This window comes from Musa acuminata, chromosome BXJ1-11 (assembly GCF_036884655.1).
Source record: "Musa acuminata AAA Group cultivar baxijiao chromosome BXJ1-11, Cavendish_Baxijiao_AAA, whole genome shotgun sequence".
NCBI classification, from domain to species: domain Eukaryota; kingdom Viridiplantae; phylum Streptophyta; class Magnoliopsida; order Zingiberales; family Musaceae; genus Musa; species Musa acuminata.
Genome location: NC_088337.1, coordinates 23,067,776 through 23,087,181, shown reverse-complemented (window position 1 = coordinate 23,087,181; position 19,406 = coordinate 23,067,776). Strand labels below are relative to the sequence as shown.

At 39.4% G+C, this 19,406-nt stretch overlaps 2 protein-coding genes across 2 annotated transcripts in view; both read left to right on the top strand.

Moving 5' to 3' along the window:
- LOC135597298 (GTP-binding protein SAR1A-like) overlaps window positions 1–11,085 on the top strand; it is a 31,254-nt gene extending 20,169 nt beyond the window's left edge. The window contains exons 4-6 of the mRNA XM_065090064.1: window positions 649–1,010; window positions 1,095–1,226; window positions 10,532–11,085. Of these exons, the coding sequence (XP_064946136.1) occupies window positions 882–1,010; window positions 1,095–1,226; window positions 10,532–10,852 (582 nt within the window). The 5' untranslated portion in view covers window positions 649–881 and the 3' untranslated portion in view covers window positions 10,853–11,085. The remainder of the gene's footprint in view (window positions 1–648; window positions 1,011–1,094; window positions 1,227–10,531) is intronic.
- Window positions 11,086–13,853: 2,768 nt separating this feature from the next.
- LOC135596445 (agamous-like MADS-box protein AGL65) lies at window positions 13,854–15,616 on the top strand. The gene is made up of 6 exons (XM_065088492.1): window positions 13,854–13,891; window positions 13,943–13,961; window positions 14,098–14,162; window positions 14,241–14,256; window positions 14,357–14,418; window positions 15,490–15,616. The coding sequence occupies exons 1-6, from the start codon at window positions 13,854–13,856 to the stop codon at window positions 15,614–15,616; spliced, it is 327 nt and encodes a 108-aa protein (XP_064944564.1).
- Window positions 15,617–19,406: the final 3,790 nt, after the last annotated feature.

Here is a 19,406-nt window from a genome sequence, read left to right as displayed (position 1 = left end):
TTAGAATATCTGCCATTCGAATAAAGTAGAACGTCAAGGTGGAAGATTTGCCGCATTAAATCTCAGCTAGAAAAAGAGGAGAAACAAGATCATAAATCTCTCGCTCTAAGGGAGCTGTATCAGAACTAATCTTATTATTTTTCTATGATAACATGATGCCAACATAAAATGAGTATATGTGAATTCTGATATATATATATATATATATATATGAATTATTATTTTATTTTATTTTTAAAATAAATAAATTAAATAATATTATAAATTTGATGTATAATATTACTAAAAATAAAATATTTATTACTTTAAGTTAAGACCGATAGTGACATTTATACATCACCCTTAGACTAGCAAGCTATTTACAATCGTTTGATATGATGTGAATATGCAAAATGATATTTAGGAATAAAACAATTAATATCAATAATGCAAAAAAGAAATAGAGGAAGATGCAACAAAATTTAAGAAAAATAAATATTCTCAATTTGATTAAGGAAAACGAGTATGTATTAAAAAGCGATAAATGATGCTCTCAAATATTGTTATGTCGGTAGCAGTGATTAATATTTCTTTTATTTTATTTTTCTTTATTTCATCTCTAGCAAAATAACCGGTGGCAAAGGAATTAATGGATCCTTTGACGCGCAGATCCGGTAACCCGCATCCAACTCGCCAACTTCAAAACTGCCCCTATAGATCTGCTATTTAATTACCTTGTAAGATAACGTCCGCTTAGTCTCCCGCCCCTACCCGACCCCCCCTCTTTCGGCGATCAGATCGGTGGTGACGGATCGGAAACGATTCCGATCGCCAGATCCCATCTTCTCGGCAGGGTTCCCGGAGAGATTCGATAGATCTGGTCGCCGGCCCGTCCGCCCGCGATGTTTCTTTTCGATTGGTTCTACGGAGTTCTCGCCTCACTTGGGTTGTGGCAGAAGGAGGCCAAGATCCTGTTCCTGGGGCTCGATAATTCCGGGAAGACGACGCTGCTTCATATGCTCAAGGACGAGGTCGGATCCTTGTCCATCTGATCAGTTTTGTTGATTTCTTTTGATCGAAGGGCATTTTGATTGGATTTGTTTGATCGAATGCAGCGACTGGTTCAGCACCAGCCAACGCAGCACCCGACATCGGAGGAGCTGAGCATCGGGAATATCAAGTTCAAGGCGTTTGATCTGGGAGGTCATCAGATCGCACGGCGCGTGTGGAAGGATTACTTCGCTAAGGTGCGTCATCTTTCTACGATCCTTTTTGTCATGCTTGGTTAGGCATCCAATTCTTGTTTCGGTTGTTTTAGGTCTCTTCATATGTCTGTTTGAAACACGTTATCTGGTTTTTCTTCTTCTTCTTCTTGTGCGGATACGGTTCTTTTTATTGCTCAGTTATTCTTTTCTTGTCTTGGTACATCTTCTTCCTGATCTCGTTTCTATAGTTCTTGTGGTTTTGAATTGAGAAATCCCTAAAAATTATGCTTGTGTTCCCTCTGGCTCCTCTGTTGTTTTGGTAGTGGTTTATGTAGGTACAATTCTGTTGTCCCTCGTTACTCTCTTTAGTTGAATTCAAAAGCACAACAGATGTTGCTTATGAAAATATGATTTATAGGATGGAGCTTCAGAGTGGTTTTGTGAGGATTGCCTCCAGTACATAATTCGACCCAGACTCCTCTGTCTCTGTCCATCACATATATCCCGTACGGTAGAGCCTCATGCGTCAATACAGTAGTGTCTGCTAAAAATACTGTCAGATTGGTCCATACCGAAAGGTATTTTATCGGTTCGTTAGTGAACCCTCCCTTCGCCTTTTCCTCCACCACCCCACCTTTTGGATACCACTGCACATACTGTGTGTTGCAGCCATGGAATACGTCTTGTGTCTCGTACCCATGATACTATTTTGCAAGCGAATTATTTGAGGTCGAGGTTCACTATTTGGTAATACTTTCTTCCATATACATTATTCTAAATTCTAACTGACACTCCAAATAGGTATTTCTTATTAAACTAGTCAATTGACAGACAGATAGATGAATTTGGTTATTCCTTTGAGTTGGATAGAAGGAGTACGTTCTATTGGGCATCATGTCACCGGCCCAAATGATAACGAACGTATCAATCTTGCACTAAAGGTTATCACGGGGTGTTAGCTTCCCGTGCGAGGGTCTTTTTTCGACGATCTAAGTTAGTACATCAATCATGATGAGTAAAAAGAGTATATAGAAGGGATGACACTTACATTGGCTTATAGCTATGATTTTGCTTCGTGCAGATAGGGTTGCAATATAATATAGGTTCAAAATATCCAACACGATTATCAAAATCGAACCGAATCATATGGATCAGATCCACTTACTAGATTAGTTTGGTGAAAAAGAAATTAAATCAATCCATATTAATCAATATTTTTGCTAGCTTGAATGAACCTATTGGGTCACATAACACCGAACCATATAGCTAAGGTTACTTAAATGTCCTTCATATAAGTCTTATTATAATTTATTATAGAAGATAATTTAAGTGATTTTAAATTAGGATTAAGAGGAGAAAGAAAGTGCTATTCCTAATTCTTTTCCTTCCACCACTTACCCTCCGACCCATCATTTTTTTTTTGGTCACTCATCTTCTCATATCCTTTCTTATTTGAAAACTCTTTTACGATCGATCACAAGTTTCTATTTGTTTCTCCTTCTTTACCACCGATCACTCCTTTCTTTTTTAAAAGATTTTCTTCAATTTTCTTCTTTTTGCCATGATCACTCTCTCGCTTTTGCAATTATTTCTCTACTGATTCCTTCTTACAGTATCTCATTGTATGTGAGTGAAAATTTTTAATATGATATGTAATAAACTTAGCAGAATCATCGAGTGAATTTTGATGACTAAAAATAATAATTTTGATTTATAAGAAATATATATGTATCCAATATTTGAATCATGATCATTAGGTTTGCTGAACTATTTTTTTGATATTGAACAATTTATTTTGAATGAGACTAATGTTTTACTTTTTGAATATTATCATGTCATTTAATCAGGATAAATATTTATGTTTACATTGTAGGTTGATATTATTCATTTTATCTCATTCTATGTTCCTATATGACCAAGTTTTGGGTTCAATCATGTTTAAGATTGTTCCATTTTTTTATTAATTTTGATTTTTTTAATTTTAAAAATATTTTTAAATACTATATATATACTTAAGATATTATATATTTTAAAATATTTCTTAATTAAAAATGCAATCCAACCAAATGATCTTTTGATCTGACCAATAATGCATTGATCTAAGATTCGGACGTGTTGCTATCTGATTCGGATCTCTGCGTTCTAGATAGATGCTCTGTCCAAACAGTAAGAATGTTCGGTGAGAGATTTCTAAATTGGTCACCACATTAATGTGTAGATGTAACCATAGTAATATCCAGATGTGAATTCGCACATGGACCGGCGCTCCTGACCACAGCCTTGGTCAGCTAGGTGGATGTGAAACCTTTTACAAAATGGCTACCCAGCTAACATCATGCACAGGTCACCGTCAAGACATTCACATTTGATTGGTTACGGAACACTCTGAATTGACGACACCAGCCTACGTTCTGAACAAGGCGTAGACTGATAAATACCTCTGGGGATGCCAAAACATATGGTGAAAATTAAAGTATTCATATTGTTATGAATGCCATTTAATTTGTACCGACAAAATTTAACAATGAAAACTCATCTTTCTCTTGCTCCGTAGGAAAAGGAAAGAAAAATCCTTCACTTTCTGTCATATCACAATATCTCCCTTGTTGTCACGAACGATCGTCGCGCACTTGTAACAACTTCGTTTAACGAATCATTCGTCATTTTTGCATGCTTGTATAGAGACATGACAACCTATTTTACCATGGTTTTGTGTATTTTTACTTGTAAAAATACATGTTCGAATAGGTTACAGTGCTATAATACGATCGTTCATCGTGTCAGGCCAAAAAGCCCCAAAATGGCTCTGTTTTCATGTGCCACGGGTTATTTTCTACAGCCCGCTGTAGTGCCCAAAACGTTAGCCATCTCAACACCATGGAACCCCCCGGATGGCACAGGGCTGGATGGGGCTTCAATATATTGTCGGGCATTGAAAAATCTTCACAAGTTTGCACGTTAACTTGATGGGAACTTGCCTTCGTGCTCGGCACCCAGTGAGCAGTTGTTTGTGGACTTGCAACTGTTCGTTCTATCTTCTAAAGTCTTTGTTTTCTCCTTCCTCTCTTTTCTCTCTTGCACTCAAGATGCTTGTTGAATTGCTCGTAAAGCTTCCCTCTTCGCGAGACGTCTGGACTTGTCTGTTGCTCGTTTTTAATCTAATCAACTTTCTATTCTACAGGTCCTTCGGGACCTGTACGAGGTTGCAACTAGACTAAACCTTTACGGACGCATATGTCGCAATGACGCCTCATGACTTAGGCAGTCCTAGCTAAGTCCGAGGAGTTGGCGCAAGGGTGCGTCGTGACTTAGGCAACTCAAGCTAAGTTCGTGACTTGGCCGCAAGGGTGCCTCATGGTTTAGGTAATTCCAGCTAAGTTCATGACCTCGTGGTATCAGAGTGAACAAGCAATTTGAGTAAGCAGTGAAGTAACTTCGCAATCTCGCCATGGCCAAGCATCGTGGTGAATCGAGCAAGGCAAGGCAAACCAGGCCATTGCCCCAAGCAACCGCAAGTGGGCTGCAAATGCATACTTAGTCTCATGTTATTGGAGTCACTTTGGAGGATCGTGACAGTGAACATGATGAGCGAGAAATTGGCTACTCTTTGCTAGCAGAGGAGGCACAATCTATAGTGCCAATCGGGAAGAAGAGCCATAAGGAGAGACTCATAATGGCAGAAACCGGCTTAGATGTTCTTGAAGCGAGCTTGAAGGAACTCTACCAAGGCCAATGTAGGCTTCTTGGGGTAGAGAGCTCGCAAAAAAAAGCTGAATCTTGAATCGACAAGGTGGAGGCCCTAGTCGATCGATTGTCGGACGACACCAAAGACTCCATGCAACATTTGCATGAAGTCGTGGCGAAACTTACTTTCAAAGTGACAATGATCACAAGGGCACTAAATGTGGGAGGGAGCAACACCCGCGTTGCGCTGCCACAAAACTTGAGAGCACCCGAGCCGCATTGTTATGGGGGTGCCAGATATGCTAAAGAGCTCGAGAATTTTCTATTTGACACGGAACAATACTTTCGAGCTACGAGGCCTAATTCTAAAAAAACCAAAGTTTCGATAGGAACCATGTATTTGAATGGGGATGCAAAACTTTGATGGCGAACCCGTTGGGAGGAGATCCAATAAGGTTGGTGTCGGGTGAACACATGGGAGGACTTAAAGCAATAGTTAAGAATTCAGTTTCTACCTGAGAACATAAAGTTTGTCGTAAGGAGGAAACTAAGACAACTCCGCCAAAGTACTTCTATTCGAGACTACATAAAGCAATTTTCTATACTAATATTGGACATACAGGACATGTCCGAGAAAGATAAGCTGTTCAGCTTCCTCGATTGTTTGAAGTCATGGGCGCAACAAGAACTGCATCAAAGGAATGTCACTGATGTGATCGGGGCAATTGCTACCACAGAAAGACTCACCGACTTTGTTTCCTCCGAGGACCCGGGAAAAAGAAAATAATCTTCAGGAAATCGCCCTCCAAAATATTCTCGTGGGAAGGAGCTGGGGGCGAACAGAGGAAAAAAAAGTTTCCACAAATGGTTAAGCTTAAAAGGCAAGGCCCCAAAACTTGGTGGATGCTTCTTGTGCAGAGGGCCGCACATGGTGAGAGAGTGCCCATAAAAACAAGTACTAAATGCCTTAACAGCTTCTATCCATCCCCCTAAATCAGATAAGAGCAAGGCTGTCGCTCTTAGTTCGAGTAGTTCAGAATCCAGTAGCGATGATGAAGAGTCGCAAGGACCCCTGATAGGAGCAATGCGTTTGTTGAATGCTATGCGGGGTCAAATGGGGGAGAACATGAAGGCAAGGCCACAAAAAGCAAGAAGCAGCAAGCTGATGTACATAGACATTAAGCTCAATGGCCAAACGACCCGTGCAATGGTGTACACAGGCGCTACCCACAACTTTATTGTCGATCGAGAAGCAAAGCAACTTGGGCTGATGTTGTAGAAGAACCCAAGTCAAATGAAGGCGGTGAACTCAAAGGCCAAGCGAATCTTTAGGTTAGCAAAGGGAGTTCCCATCAAGATCGAAACATGGAGCGGGAGCATAAACATGATGGCGATGCCACTAGACGACTTCCAAGTGATTCTTGGAATGAAGTTCATAAACGCGGCAAAGTTGGTGCCAATGTCATTCCTAAACTCCCTATGTATGATGGGAGGTGACGACCCCTGTGTGGTTCTCATCTTTTGGAGAGGAGCCAGGGAACCCCAATAGATATCGGCATTACAACTGAAGAAAGGGGTACGAAAAGATGAATTAACATTTGTGGCTGCTATGAAACTAGAGCCACTTGATGAGGAGGCCATTCATGAACCCGCTGTGGTGGCTAATGTTCTGAAGGAGTTCACAGACGTTATGCCACCTGAGTTGCCAAAGACTTTGCTACCACACAGAGGCATTGATCATCTTATCGAGCTGGAGCCAGGAGTGAAGCATCCAGTTAGACCACCATACCGCATACCCCCTCCAGAGTTGGTAGAGCTCAGAAAGCAGTTAAGTGAACTGCTAAGTGGTGGTCTTATCCGTGGTTCCAAAGCACCATTCGGAGCTCCAGTTCTCTTCCAAAAGAAACAAGATGGGAGCCTCCAACTATGCGTTGATTATCGAGCCATCAACAAAGTGATGATGAAGAACAAGTATCCCATCCCATTCATCGTGAACTTTTTTGACCAATTGGGTAAAGCAAAGTATTTCTCCAAACTTGACCTCCGGTCGGGGTACTGGCAGGTGCGCATTGCTGAAGACGATGAAGCGAAGACTGCCTATGTGACCATATATGGAGCGTTTGAGTTTTTGGTGATGTCTTTCGGCTTAACCAACTCTCGGGTCATGTTCTGCACTCTTATGAACCAACTATTCAAAGAGTATTTAGATAAATTTATGGTCGTCTACTTGGACGATATCATCATCTATAACCAAATGCTCGAGGAGCATGTCGAGCACCTTCGGACAATTTTTAAGGTTCTCAGGAAGAATACTTTGTTCATGAAAAGAGAGAAGTGTTACTTTGCTCAAACGAAGATCTTATTCTTGAGGTATCAAATCGGTGATGGCTCCATTCAGATAGACAAATCAAAGGTGCAAGCCGTTGCGGAATGGCGAACTCCGAAGAAGGTGCTAGAGCTGAGATTCTTCCTTGGTTTCATCAATTACTATCGATGCTTCATAGAGGGGTATTCGAAGCATGCAACTCCACTGACGGAGTTGCTAAAGAAGGAGCAACCTTGGAGGTAGTCTGACAAATGTGAAGCTGCATTCCAAGATCTGAAGGCAGCAACTGTATTGGAAGAATCGGTGCTCAAATTATCGGACTATGAGGAGCCCTTCGAAGTCCATACAGATGCTTCAGACTTTGCTATTGGAGGAGTACTCATACAGGAGAGTCATTCGGTGGCCTAGGAGAGCCGCAAGCTCAATGAGACCGAGCGACGGTATCCGGTGCATGAGAAGGAGATGACAGCGGTGGTCCATTATCTACAAGTTTGGCGACACTACCTTTTTGGATCATGATTTGTGCTAAGGACATACAATATCGCTTTGAGCTATTTTCAAACTCAAAAGAAACTCTCCCCAAAGCAAGCACAATTGCAGGACTTCCTGGCTGAGTTTGATATGACAATGGAGTACAAGCCCAGAAAAGAAAATGTCATGGCCAATGCATTGAGCCGAAAAGTGGAGCGAGTGAATTCCATACAATTGGAGGGCAGAAGCTAAGCAAGTCAATTGCACTCTGACTTCCTTTCTAGGATCAGGGATGGACTATACAATGATTCCCAAGCAGTAACCCTGATGCAGCTTATCAAAGAAGGCAAGGCACGATGATTTTGGGTCAAGGAGGGACTCGTTTACATAAAAGAGAATAGGGTTTATGTTTCTAAAATTTAAGGCATGAACTCTTAAGAGAGTGTCACGATTCCCTTTGGGCTGGACATCTAGGTATTCACAGAACATTGGCTCTCATGGAGAGGGCCTTTTACTGGTCGAAAATGGGGATTGATGTGAAAGAATATGTTCGAATGTGCCTCACTATCCAACAAGACAAGGTAGAGCAGCGGTAGTGGAAGCTGGTGGGACTTTTGGAACCGTTGCCTGTGCTAGAAAGGCCGTGGGAGAGCATTTCATTGGATTTCATATCAAGCTTGCTGGTGGTAGGGGGACTCAGATCGATACTCATGATGGTCGATCGATTTTTAAAGTATGTAACTTTCATTGTTGCACCCCTACACTGTTCAGCAAAGGAAGCAGCCAAGCTGATAATGAAGAATGTGATGAAGTATTGGGGAGTCCTGCATAATATCATCAGTGATCAAGACGCTCGGTTCCCGGGATGATTCTGGATCGAGCTATTCAAATTGTTGGGGTCTAAGTTATACTTCTCCATAAGCCTCCACCCCTAGACGGATGGCCAAACTGAAAGGATAAACTCGCTCTTTAAGCAATACCTTTGGCACTACATGAGTGCCAACCAATGAGATTGGGTGAAGCTGTTGGACATAGCCCAATTCTCTTACAACTTACAATGGAGCTCTACGTCCAACAAGAGCCCCTTCAAGATCATCACAAGACAACAATCGTCGACTCCTCATACCTTGGCTATCGGGTATACTGGGAGTAGTCCATCAGCATATTATTTTACAAAAGAATGGCACCGAAATGCGGATATTGCACGGGCTTACTTGGAGAAGGCGGCAAAAAAGATGAAGAAGTGGGCTGACTTGGGAAGGCGACCGTAGGAGTTTAAAGTCGGCGATTTGGTGTTGGTGAAGCTCCAACCAGCATCACTCTAATTCTTTAGGAATAAAGTATATAAAGGATTGGTGCGCAAGTATGAAGGACTCTTCCCAATTACTAGTAGGGTGGGCAACGTCTCCTACAAGTTGTAGCTATCAGCGTGGCTCAAAATTCACAATGGGTTTTATGCCAGCAATTTGAAAGTCTACCACTCAGATCCGTAAGATGCTTCTCGAAGTGTTCCAACTCGACTACCTCCCACCAGAGCCTCTTACGAGAAGTGAGTTGAAACCATTCTGGCGGATTGCACGATAAAGCTATCCAATGGAGCTTAGCAGATCGAATACTTGGTGAAGTGGCGAAAGCTTCCCCGAATCGAAGCCAGTTAGGAGCCCGAAGATGCCCTACGATATAAAGAAACAATTATTAGCAACTACCAACAAGCGTTGACGAGGGCATCGATAATTTAAGTGGGGGAGAATGTCACGAACGGTCATCGCGCACTCGCAACAACTTCGTCCAACGAACCGTTCGTCACTTTTGTATACTTGTGCAAAGACATGACAATCTATTTTGCCTTGGTTTTGTGTGTTTTTGCTTGTAAAAATACATGTTCGAACAGGTTGCAGAGATACAGTGCGATCGCTCACCGTATCGGGCCAAAAAGCCCTAAAATGGCTCTATTTTCGTATGCCGTGGGCTGGTTTCTATAGCTTGCTATAGCACCCAAAATATCAATCATCTCAGCACCCTAGAACCCCTCAGATAGCATAGGGCTGGATGGGGCTTCGGTATATTATCGGACGCTAAAAAATCTTCACAAATTCGCATATTAATTTGACAGGAACTTAACTTCGCACCCGACACCCGTTGAGTTGTTGTTTGTAGACTTGCAACTATTCGTTCTATCTTCTAAAGTTTTTACTTTCTCATTCCTCTTTTTTCTCTCTTGCACTCAAGGTGATTGCTGAATTGTTTGTAAACTTTCCTCTTCGCGAGACATCGGGACTTGTCCGTCGCTCATTTTTAATCTAATCAACTTTTTGTTTTACAGGTCCTTCGGGACCTGTACGAAGTTGCAACTAGGCTAAACCTTTGCGAATGTATATATCGCAAGAGCACCTCATGACTTAGGCAATCTCAGTTAAATCCGAGGAGTTAGCGCAAGAGTGCGTCACGACTAAGGTAATTCAAGCTAAGTTCGCGACTTGACCGCAATGATGCCTCGTGGCTTAGGCAATTCTAACTAAGTCCGTGAGACTGTATCATCCATAAATATGCTTTGCATTCATCAAGTGTTGTGCCTGAGCCTTCCTTTTTCTAATCTATTTAGCAAATTAGATCTTAAGAATTAGGCAAACTATGTATCAATTTCATAATACACTGGAATCGATCAATTTGTTGCCGATGCTATGCTGCAGATATGCTCAAATGGTAGACCCGATGATGCACCCTGATGGTTCGTTAAACTTTGTCACCATCTCTAGCTGACTTATTCGTGAAACATTCTTGCGAGCTTGTTCGTGACTTATTCTTTTGTTGACCTGCTACTCTAGTCATTTTTGCCTCTGTACAACAAATGTGCTTTTCTAAATAGGTGGACGCAGTGGTATATCTAGTGGACGCATGGGACAAGGAGAGGTTTGCAGAGTCCAAGAAGGAACTGGATGCGCTCCTCAATGACGATGCCTTGGCAAATGTCCCGTTCCTCGTCCTGGGGAACAAGATCGACATCCCACATGCGGCATCTGAGGAGGAGTTGTGCTTCCACCTAGGCCTGCACCACTTCATAACCGGGAAGGGCAAGGTTAAAATTACCGACCCCAATGTCCGCCCCGTTGAGGTCTTCATGTGCAGCATCGTGCGCAAGATGGGTTACGGTGATGGCTTCAAATGGCTTTCGCAATACATAAAATAGGACCCTATTTTGATGTGGGTCAACCTGTCATTTGATTTTGGATTTTAGTGGGATGCAGTGCATGGCCATCCTGATGTTTTCCATTCGTTTCGCATAGTACACAGACAAAGACAAAGACAGGATTACATCTTCCCCTTCGAGCTATAGTTCCTCATGCGATGCTCGATTTTTTGTTGCTACAACTTGATCTGTTACAGTTTCTCATGAGCAATTTATACTTGGATTGATCTCTTGTTTTGGGACTGATGGTCCACTGACATAGACGCAGCTAACTAATGTTTGGTGTTATCAAACCAGCTTAAGCTTCTATTCTAGATGAGACCTGGAAGTGACTCTGTCCTAGCTTAAGGGCTTTATATTTTGGGTCTATAGTTTCGATGCTAAATTGCCAAGTAGAAAGATTGCTGCTAATGTGCCCCACATATTGGTTGCTTCAAAGTAAGCATGCATAGCTTTCTGATGCCCTTTCTTTGAACAATCAAAATTAAGGTAACATTCGGACAATCACTCGAGATACTAGGTTATTCATTATGAATAATAAGGGCAGTTTTTCAAGAATAATTTACTAATATGGTGAAACAATCAATCTGTTGCTTATGTCAATGCACTTCATTTATCCATGTTAATCAATATGGAGCAAGGGTTACTTTAACTAAGCCCGGTACTACCAGCTCTACTATAATGCATGGATCGGTACATTCGTGTGTCTCTCTTTGTCTCCTTATGACTTAAAAAGCCAAAGGACGAGCAAGAAACAAGTCTTTTTCATTCTTCTCCCTTTTAGATCCTGGTTTTCATTCCGTGTGCATTATATTATATATTTTTAATGCCCCAACAAGAATATAATATAATTTATTTTATTTTTTAAGCTTCTACATCATCAACTAGATTTTCAAAAATAATTAAAATACTGACTAAAATATCTCATAAATAAATAAATAATAATATGATGTAATACGATAATTCATCCATTTAACTTGTTTAGTCTAATCACTAATCTAAGATACTTAAATCTAGCCGTCACAGGCGACGTGATGGTGAACTTTTCGTGCGTGCTGCATCGTGTGGAAAGATCGAGTTCTGTACGATGATGGTACGTTGTTACACATCTACCCTTGCTGAGTTTTAAGAATAGCGAACATGGCCCTACATGCTGTTCCTATTAAGATTTTAATTTGAGTTGATAATTATAATTAATTATTTTTAGTATTCTATTTTTTTTCTTTCGAAAGTCAATTCTTATATTTATGAAAGTGAAATATTTAACCCATTACTTCAATAAAAAAAAAATTAAAATTTTTTTAATCTTATAAAATTATTTTTTAATCATATATAGAGATTTTAATATTTTATTTTTATAAATATAAAGATCATAATATAATTTTAAAAATATAAAGATCGAAATACTAAAAATAATTAATTACATAAAATAATATGTAATTAACTTGTTATATACGATGCTTAAGCATAATCATATATTTGAAGATATATGTGACATGTATTTAATTAGATAATTTAATCTTTTTCTTATCATTCTTAAATGAAAAAGACGAGCAATGAAACACGCAAAAAATATTTTTTTTTTCTTAACATTCATTTTTTTCCTATGTAGAATAGTGATATCGAGTAGCAAGTGCCGGCCGGTCTAATTAGAATTGGGCAAAAGACCCGGCCCTGGGAGGGATCGACACCGTCCGGTCCGGTCCAGTTCGGTGCGGTGCCCGACCTCAGAGATTTCTAAGGGACACCGCGTTCGTTGGGCGGACTGTTCCCTGCTGCTTTTTCGTCTCCAGATAGTTATTCCCGGTTTTCCGCTCCCTCGCTTGCACTGGATTGCCATTCGATGAGTTGAATTAATAGGCGCAACGATCGCTTGTTGGGAGGGGGAAGGGACGTCAACCCGTCGAATCGTTGCCCTGCGACTTGCTGCGGGTCGCCAGAATCGCCTTCGAGATTTTGATTTTGAATCCGGTTGTTCTCTTCTGTGATCTCTGTCTGCAGCGCGGCGCCTCGCGTTGTCGCCTCCTCTTGATTGCGTCTGGAGAGTTTGGAGCCAAAGGTCGAACATTTGAGGACCGCGGAAAGCGGGTTGGACCAGAGGTCGAAGCTTCGAACGATTTCAGCAGCACATACAGGGAACGGAAGGCGGGAAACTTATAAGGGTTTCGATGGGGAGAGTGAAACTGAAGATAAAGAGATTGGAGAATAGCAACAGCCGGCAGGTCACCTATTCGAAGAGGAAAACCGGGGTGACGAAGAAGGCGAGGGAGCTATCTATTTTGTGCGATATCGACCTGGTCCTTCTCATGTTCGCGCCTAATGGGAAGCCTACCATATGCGTCGGAGACCGCAGGTACTAGGTACTATTACCACTCGGTCATCTTTCATGGCCATGCGGTTGTTTCAATAATTTGGCAGTGCTCTTTGCTATATCAGATTTTGAGAAACATGTTCTTTCTTTTTTTGTCTGATTGCTGCTGAATGTTTCTAAGTGTGATGATGCATTTTGAGTGGGTTATGTATGTTGTTTAGTTGAGGTTGAACCTCAGGGTCATGGTAAGGTTGCTAGGTAAGTAAAGTTTGGGAGTAAGGTTGCATGCATTGACCCTTTCTAGATCTTGTATTTGGCAGGAGCCATGTGCATTGAGCTGCCCTTATATTTGTTGTTTAATTCTGTAAATAGTCTTTCATAGGCAATGGAATGAGATCCTCTTGACTGGCAATGTCCGCTAGAAGTCTTCTTACGCATGACCATGTATATTAATTGATTAGTTCAAGTAGAGGACATATAATAGTTACAATATGGAAATAGATGTGGAAGCACTATCCTCTATTATACGAGGGTGATTTTTTGGTAAATAGTAAAGGTGTCCTCCCATAATTCCCCTCCATCTCTTATGCACTTTTACTCTAATGCATTCTTCTTTTTCTCTAGTAGCAATACTGAGGAAGTTGTTGCAAGGTTTGCTCAAGTATCCCAACAAGAAAAGGGCAAAAAGGCATGCTCAAATTCTCATTGGCTTTTAAATGTGTTTCTTTGTGAATTATATGTCTCTGATGTCACCTTTCAACTTTTTGTAATTTTAACAGAAAGTTGGAGAGTCTTGAAGTAAGTTTGTTCGCCATTCTGCGGTGATCAATATATTGAGTATGATCATTCCATCTTTGTTACAGAAACTTCAATTCAAGCATCCGAGGATCATTATCACATACTTTGCAAAACTTATGTCCCCTTTTTTTTCTAGGTTCTGAAGAAAACATTCAAGAAGTTGGACCACGATGTTGATATCCAAGTGTTCCTTGGTTCCAGGTACTGATAGTTTTTATATACTTGGCATATGTTACATAAATGTTCCAAATTTCTTATGCTCTTTTGTTTTTTTTGCAGCACCCAAACAGTTGAGGTATTTATCATTTGACATTTCCTACCACATCATCATTTTCAGTAAATATCATTGTTGAACTATTTGAAATTCCTGTTACTAATTAAAACCCTGTGTGCAGGAGATAACTAATCACTGGTCGTCATTGCATGGTCAACTATTAGATGTACAAAAAAGACTCAGGTGTTGTACCTTAGTTTTCTATTTTTTTTGTCTTTTTTTTAATATGATATACTGTGATTTCATAGTGATGGCCTGTAGCTACTTAAGTTTTGCAAGTCATATAAAGTGTTGTAGCAGGACACCTCAACTTCCAAGGAATCATAAAACTATAAGAGGAATAATTTCTGCAGATGTGGATTTGTCATTTAGAACAAGCAACATAGGTCAAGAAACTGAAAGTTGTTTGCTATGGTCTTTTCCTTAAATTTAGAAAGCCAATTCAGTGCATATAATGGAAGTTTCCAAGATAAGACCCACTGAAAAATAGTTTGAGAGTACTCTGTAATAAAGATTGTAGTTGGTCAGAATTTATGTTATCCTTGTAAGGCAGAAACAGTAGTTTTGGTCTCCCCTTGAGGGAGAAAGAAATTTATAATTTTATGTAACCATATATAGACTCCCCCAGAAGTATATTTGTGCTTCTTGTGCATGTAACTTTTCCCTTACGAAGCTTAACAATTCCATTAGCTGACGGCAAATGGCTGGAATTAGGAGTTTTCTGTTGTATCCGAGAAGAATCCAAAGCCAAAGGTGAGATTAGAAGTTGGGTATTAGAAAATGAATCATCGGCAGAAGCAGGAGTATATAACTAACTGTCTTCTATCATTGCTCCAGTCCTTAAGTTGTAAAGTGAGAAGATTTTTAAGATCAAACAATTTCTTTCTTCATGATGTACGATCGAACAATTTCATTAAGATCAATGTTATATCAGCTTCTTCACCAAGAACACAATGAACTTAGAAATAGCTACTACAGGACAGTCTTCTACAGTTCCTTTTTCCTGATAGGACGTTTGTTTTTCCATATGAATGATTGAAATGCCATTTGTCCTACATACTAATCAACAGTTTTACATGTCTGTAAACTTAGTCTTCAATTGTGTTTGCGAAACTGAAGTTGATGCACATTTGAGTCCTTTTAATCATTCCTTGTTCAACCATAAATGCTGCTGGAAAACAATTTTTAGGTTGAAAATACTAGTTATTCTAGCTCATTTTGTGTATTTAACAATTTTCTTTACTTTTCCTCCAGCAATTGGGTTGACCCAGACAAGATTGATAACATAAACCATATTACCACAATGGAACAATCTCTTAAGGAATCTCTTGGCCAAATTCAAGTGCATAAGGTAAAACATATTGGGGTTCTGAATTTATGATCATAAATGGACCATTTTACTGAAGCTTCTGTTGTTCTTGGTACAAATAGTTTTCTTTTAATGTATATGGATATTGCCAATGAATTAGAGAGCCTTTTGAGTATATCCATAATGTTGTATGCAATACCATAATCATGTTGACCTGAAGTAACAATTGCAGAGAATTCCTTCTTTGGGGGTTTAGCTTGGTCGCTTTTAATCCTATGAATTTTGAATAGCAATTGACAATCCTGATCATATGGTAATGATAACACCATCAAATGACAGTTCATAAAGTTCTTGGCATGTTAAGATTTACCATTCTGACTACTTTCCCTCTCTATAGTGAATGTGTATTAAGTTTATGAAAAAGCAATTTAAGTCATCTCTTATATCTAAATATTCAATTTATCAAAATTTTGTTTGTTAGCTTGGACAGTTCTTCTAAACTGCAAACTAAAACCAAACAGAAAGGTAAAATTACCGATTATTATTTTACATTCCCCATGAAACTGAATCAAAGGTACTTGTTCGGTGACTTTGCTAATGGTTCATTTGTATACCTTCTCTAGATAAACTGGCTTGTGAAGTTTATGGGAATATAAGTTGTTTTAAGACAAAGTACAATGCTTCAGAACTTCTATTCAGTATGTTGTCATCCTCTAAAAATTTAAGCTATTTAGATGTTATATGGAAGTTCAGAAATATGGCAGCATATATCTCGTAGTTTTGGTACATAAACTATTACAAAATTGATCAGGTATTATGTTACTCAAACAGCTTCTATCCAACAACATGCAAGGATGAGCAAATTAATCACAAAATTGATTAATGTTGTGTGACTCAGAGAGCCTTCACCAATTAAGCATGCAAGGATGAGCTTTAACACGTGAACCAAACGTTTAAGCCAAAATGACTAAATAATAGGTAGCTAAATCCACACTACAAGTCTATCATCTTTTTATTCTTCTGATGTAGAACGAGTATTAACAATCTCTTCTTGTCAAATCTTAAATCTTTGACATCCTCATTGGGCTTATACATTAGCTTAGGCATCATGATGTCTGACTTTCAAGTTTGCAACTTTCTCATCAAACACCATTATAAATCGGAGTACAACAATCTCCTCCACTAGTACCAATAATGTCCACCACAACAAGAATCCTTATAACAAGCTTCGTTTTAGGCTTAACTCAATGCAATGCCTATTCTCAAAGTTCATATGATAACCTTAGTCTTGCTTGTGTCAACCCATAAGATTGGCTCAAAGGGAGTGTTCATGACCCATGCACTCTTCTACTAGCTCAACAACTTGCAAGCTCAATCTGGAAACTGGTCACCCCATTTTTTTAGTGATATGCCACTATGTTCATGCACAACGCCATTGCCTTATGACTTTCCTTGTAATGGACAACATGGATATGGATCATACAATATTCACTCTTACTTTCATGTTTTATAAAAGTTTTACTTTTGAAAATTCTTTGTTTTATTTGTCTTGAGAGGAGAACTTTGGAAAGCAACTTATTTCTGTAGATTACAGTGGCCAGGTAAAATGTCTTTTTAGTCGTGTCCACCCTTTCAAGTGTTTGTTGCTCTATGCAAGGGAAATGACATATGCATATTTATAAAGGGAACTAAGCTGATATAGTTCTGTCACTTTTGTTGTTCCAGAATGGCATCCATCTATCCACAGGATTAGGCTGTGAGCAAGGAGTCTCACCCGTTTCATGGCTTCATATCAATGATGATCAGCAATTGATGCTTCCACAAGATGCTAATCTGCTACCTTGGAGGTGAGATGGCAATATAATTGCTTCCTATCATTCTTCATTTAGTAAGTAGCTATTGCTATTTTTCGAATACAGTCGTAATTTTGTCTTATCTGTGCTGCTTCTTGTTTGCCCAATCATATGCTGCAACCTATCATTCTTCATTTACTAAGTAGCTTTTGTTATTTTTAAGATACAGCGAGTCTTTAGTTATTTGCTATCTGTGTCATTTCTTATTTGTCCAATCATAGTCTTCTTCCTATCATTCTTCATTTATTAAGTATCTGTTGCTATTTCTAGGATACAGTCATTTGTAGTTTTGTGCTATCTTTGCTTTTTATATCTCCAATCCTAGTCTAGGAACGTATGGTCACATTGCAATGATTTTCATGAACTTGTAGGGCCATCAGCAACTGAACTAATCCATTTATCCATAAAAATGGTAGCTAATTCTTTTTTATCAGTTTAACTGGATGTTGAATGTTCATTTTACCTATATCTATTTTTTTCCCTTTTAGACTTGGTACTTGAACGTTTAGCAGTGTTAAGTATCCACTAATTTCAACTGCAACTTATGTGATGCTTTTCAACTTTCTAATGTACTTCATTTGGGATATCAATTTTAAGCAAGTTGTAGTTTTTGGATAGTTATTATTGACACTTTGAAAGATTTCTCTGAATAAGGATATGATTTGTTAAACCACCATTCAAGATCAAAATACTCCAAGATCATGTCCAACCTCCAACTACATGTGAATCATCACCAGGACCTTCCAGTTTCAATTAATTCAAGTACAATCTAGAGTTGTCCAAACTCATGGAAAGTTGACGTCTTATTTTTTAGAGACATTGGATGCTCCATGGGCACATCTCTTAAAACTTATCATGCATACTTCAGCACAGGTGAACAGACAGGGGCCAATGACCAAATACAAGAGGAGTGCTTGCATGAATATAGTCAGAATACATGTTTGAGGTGACTACTGGGAGGACAGTATCCCTACAACTCTTACGGTTGGAATTTGCTATGTGAAAGAACATTCAAGCCTGAGGCAGAAAAAAGCTTGCAGGAAAGTACTATAGATTACCAAGTGAATCACTATGATGCTAGCTTTCACAATTGGGTTTCCACATCTGGGACATGTGGTGTTGCAATATATGACGAGCAGTCATACACCCAAGTAAGATTTTGAATCATGTTTTCTCTTATTCTGTTCCATAATTGGTTGATTGAAAGTGCAACCTGAAACATTGGCAACCACAAAATTTAGGAGGTTGCATGGTCCTGCTTGAAGGTTTTGTCCCATCCACCTATGATGTATCTACACTCACCAGCGGTTGTATGGTTTGCCATGCACCCCAGCCTAACAGGTGTTCCCTGCATCCCCAGCTGTAAGTGTTGGTTCCTGGGTCAGGACACATTTTAGGACACAAGACATTTTCAATTAAGATTGAGATATTTCATGACACCAAAAGTGTATATGGGATATGCTTAGCACTCCAAGAATGAAAGGGAGACACATGATGCCTATTTGTTCTTTTCCTTGAGTTGAAGTTAGATTGAACTAGAAGTGATCTCTGCTCCTAATTTATATCTTTAAATGTGTTGTGATTTTTCATTTAGTTATACATTCTGCCACTCGATGCTTTCCCCCTCTTAAATTTTGCATAATCTCCTTCCAGTGTGCATATTTCGAACTTCTGAATTAGTAAACCAACTTATCTAGTAACTATCATTTTTCTTCTTGTTATATTCGATATTGTAACTGGTAATTTGCAGCTTCAAGTGATGGGATTATCCTAATTCATGCAATATTGTATCTGATATTTTGTTAGCAATCTCAAAGCTTTAAATTGCCTGATCTTAGATGTCAGGATCATGGCCAATGAGAGGGTAAATCCTCTGTTACCCTTTCTGGTGTCTTTCTCAGAATAAGAACCTCAAATCTCATAAAGCCCTCGTGCACACGGAAGATGCCTGGGATATGTAATGAGAAAGCCCTGTAGATGTCAGTTTCATGTTTTGCCTGATTGATGAT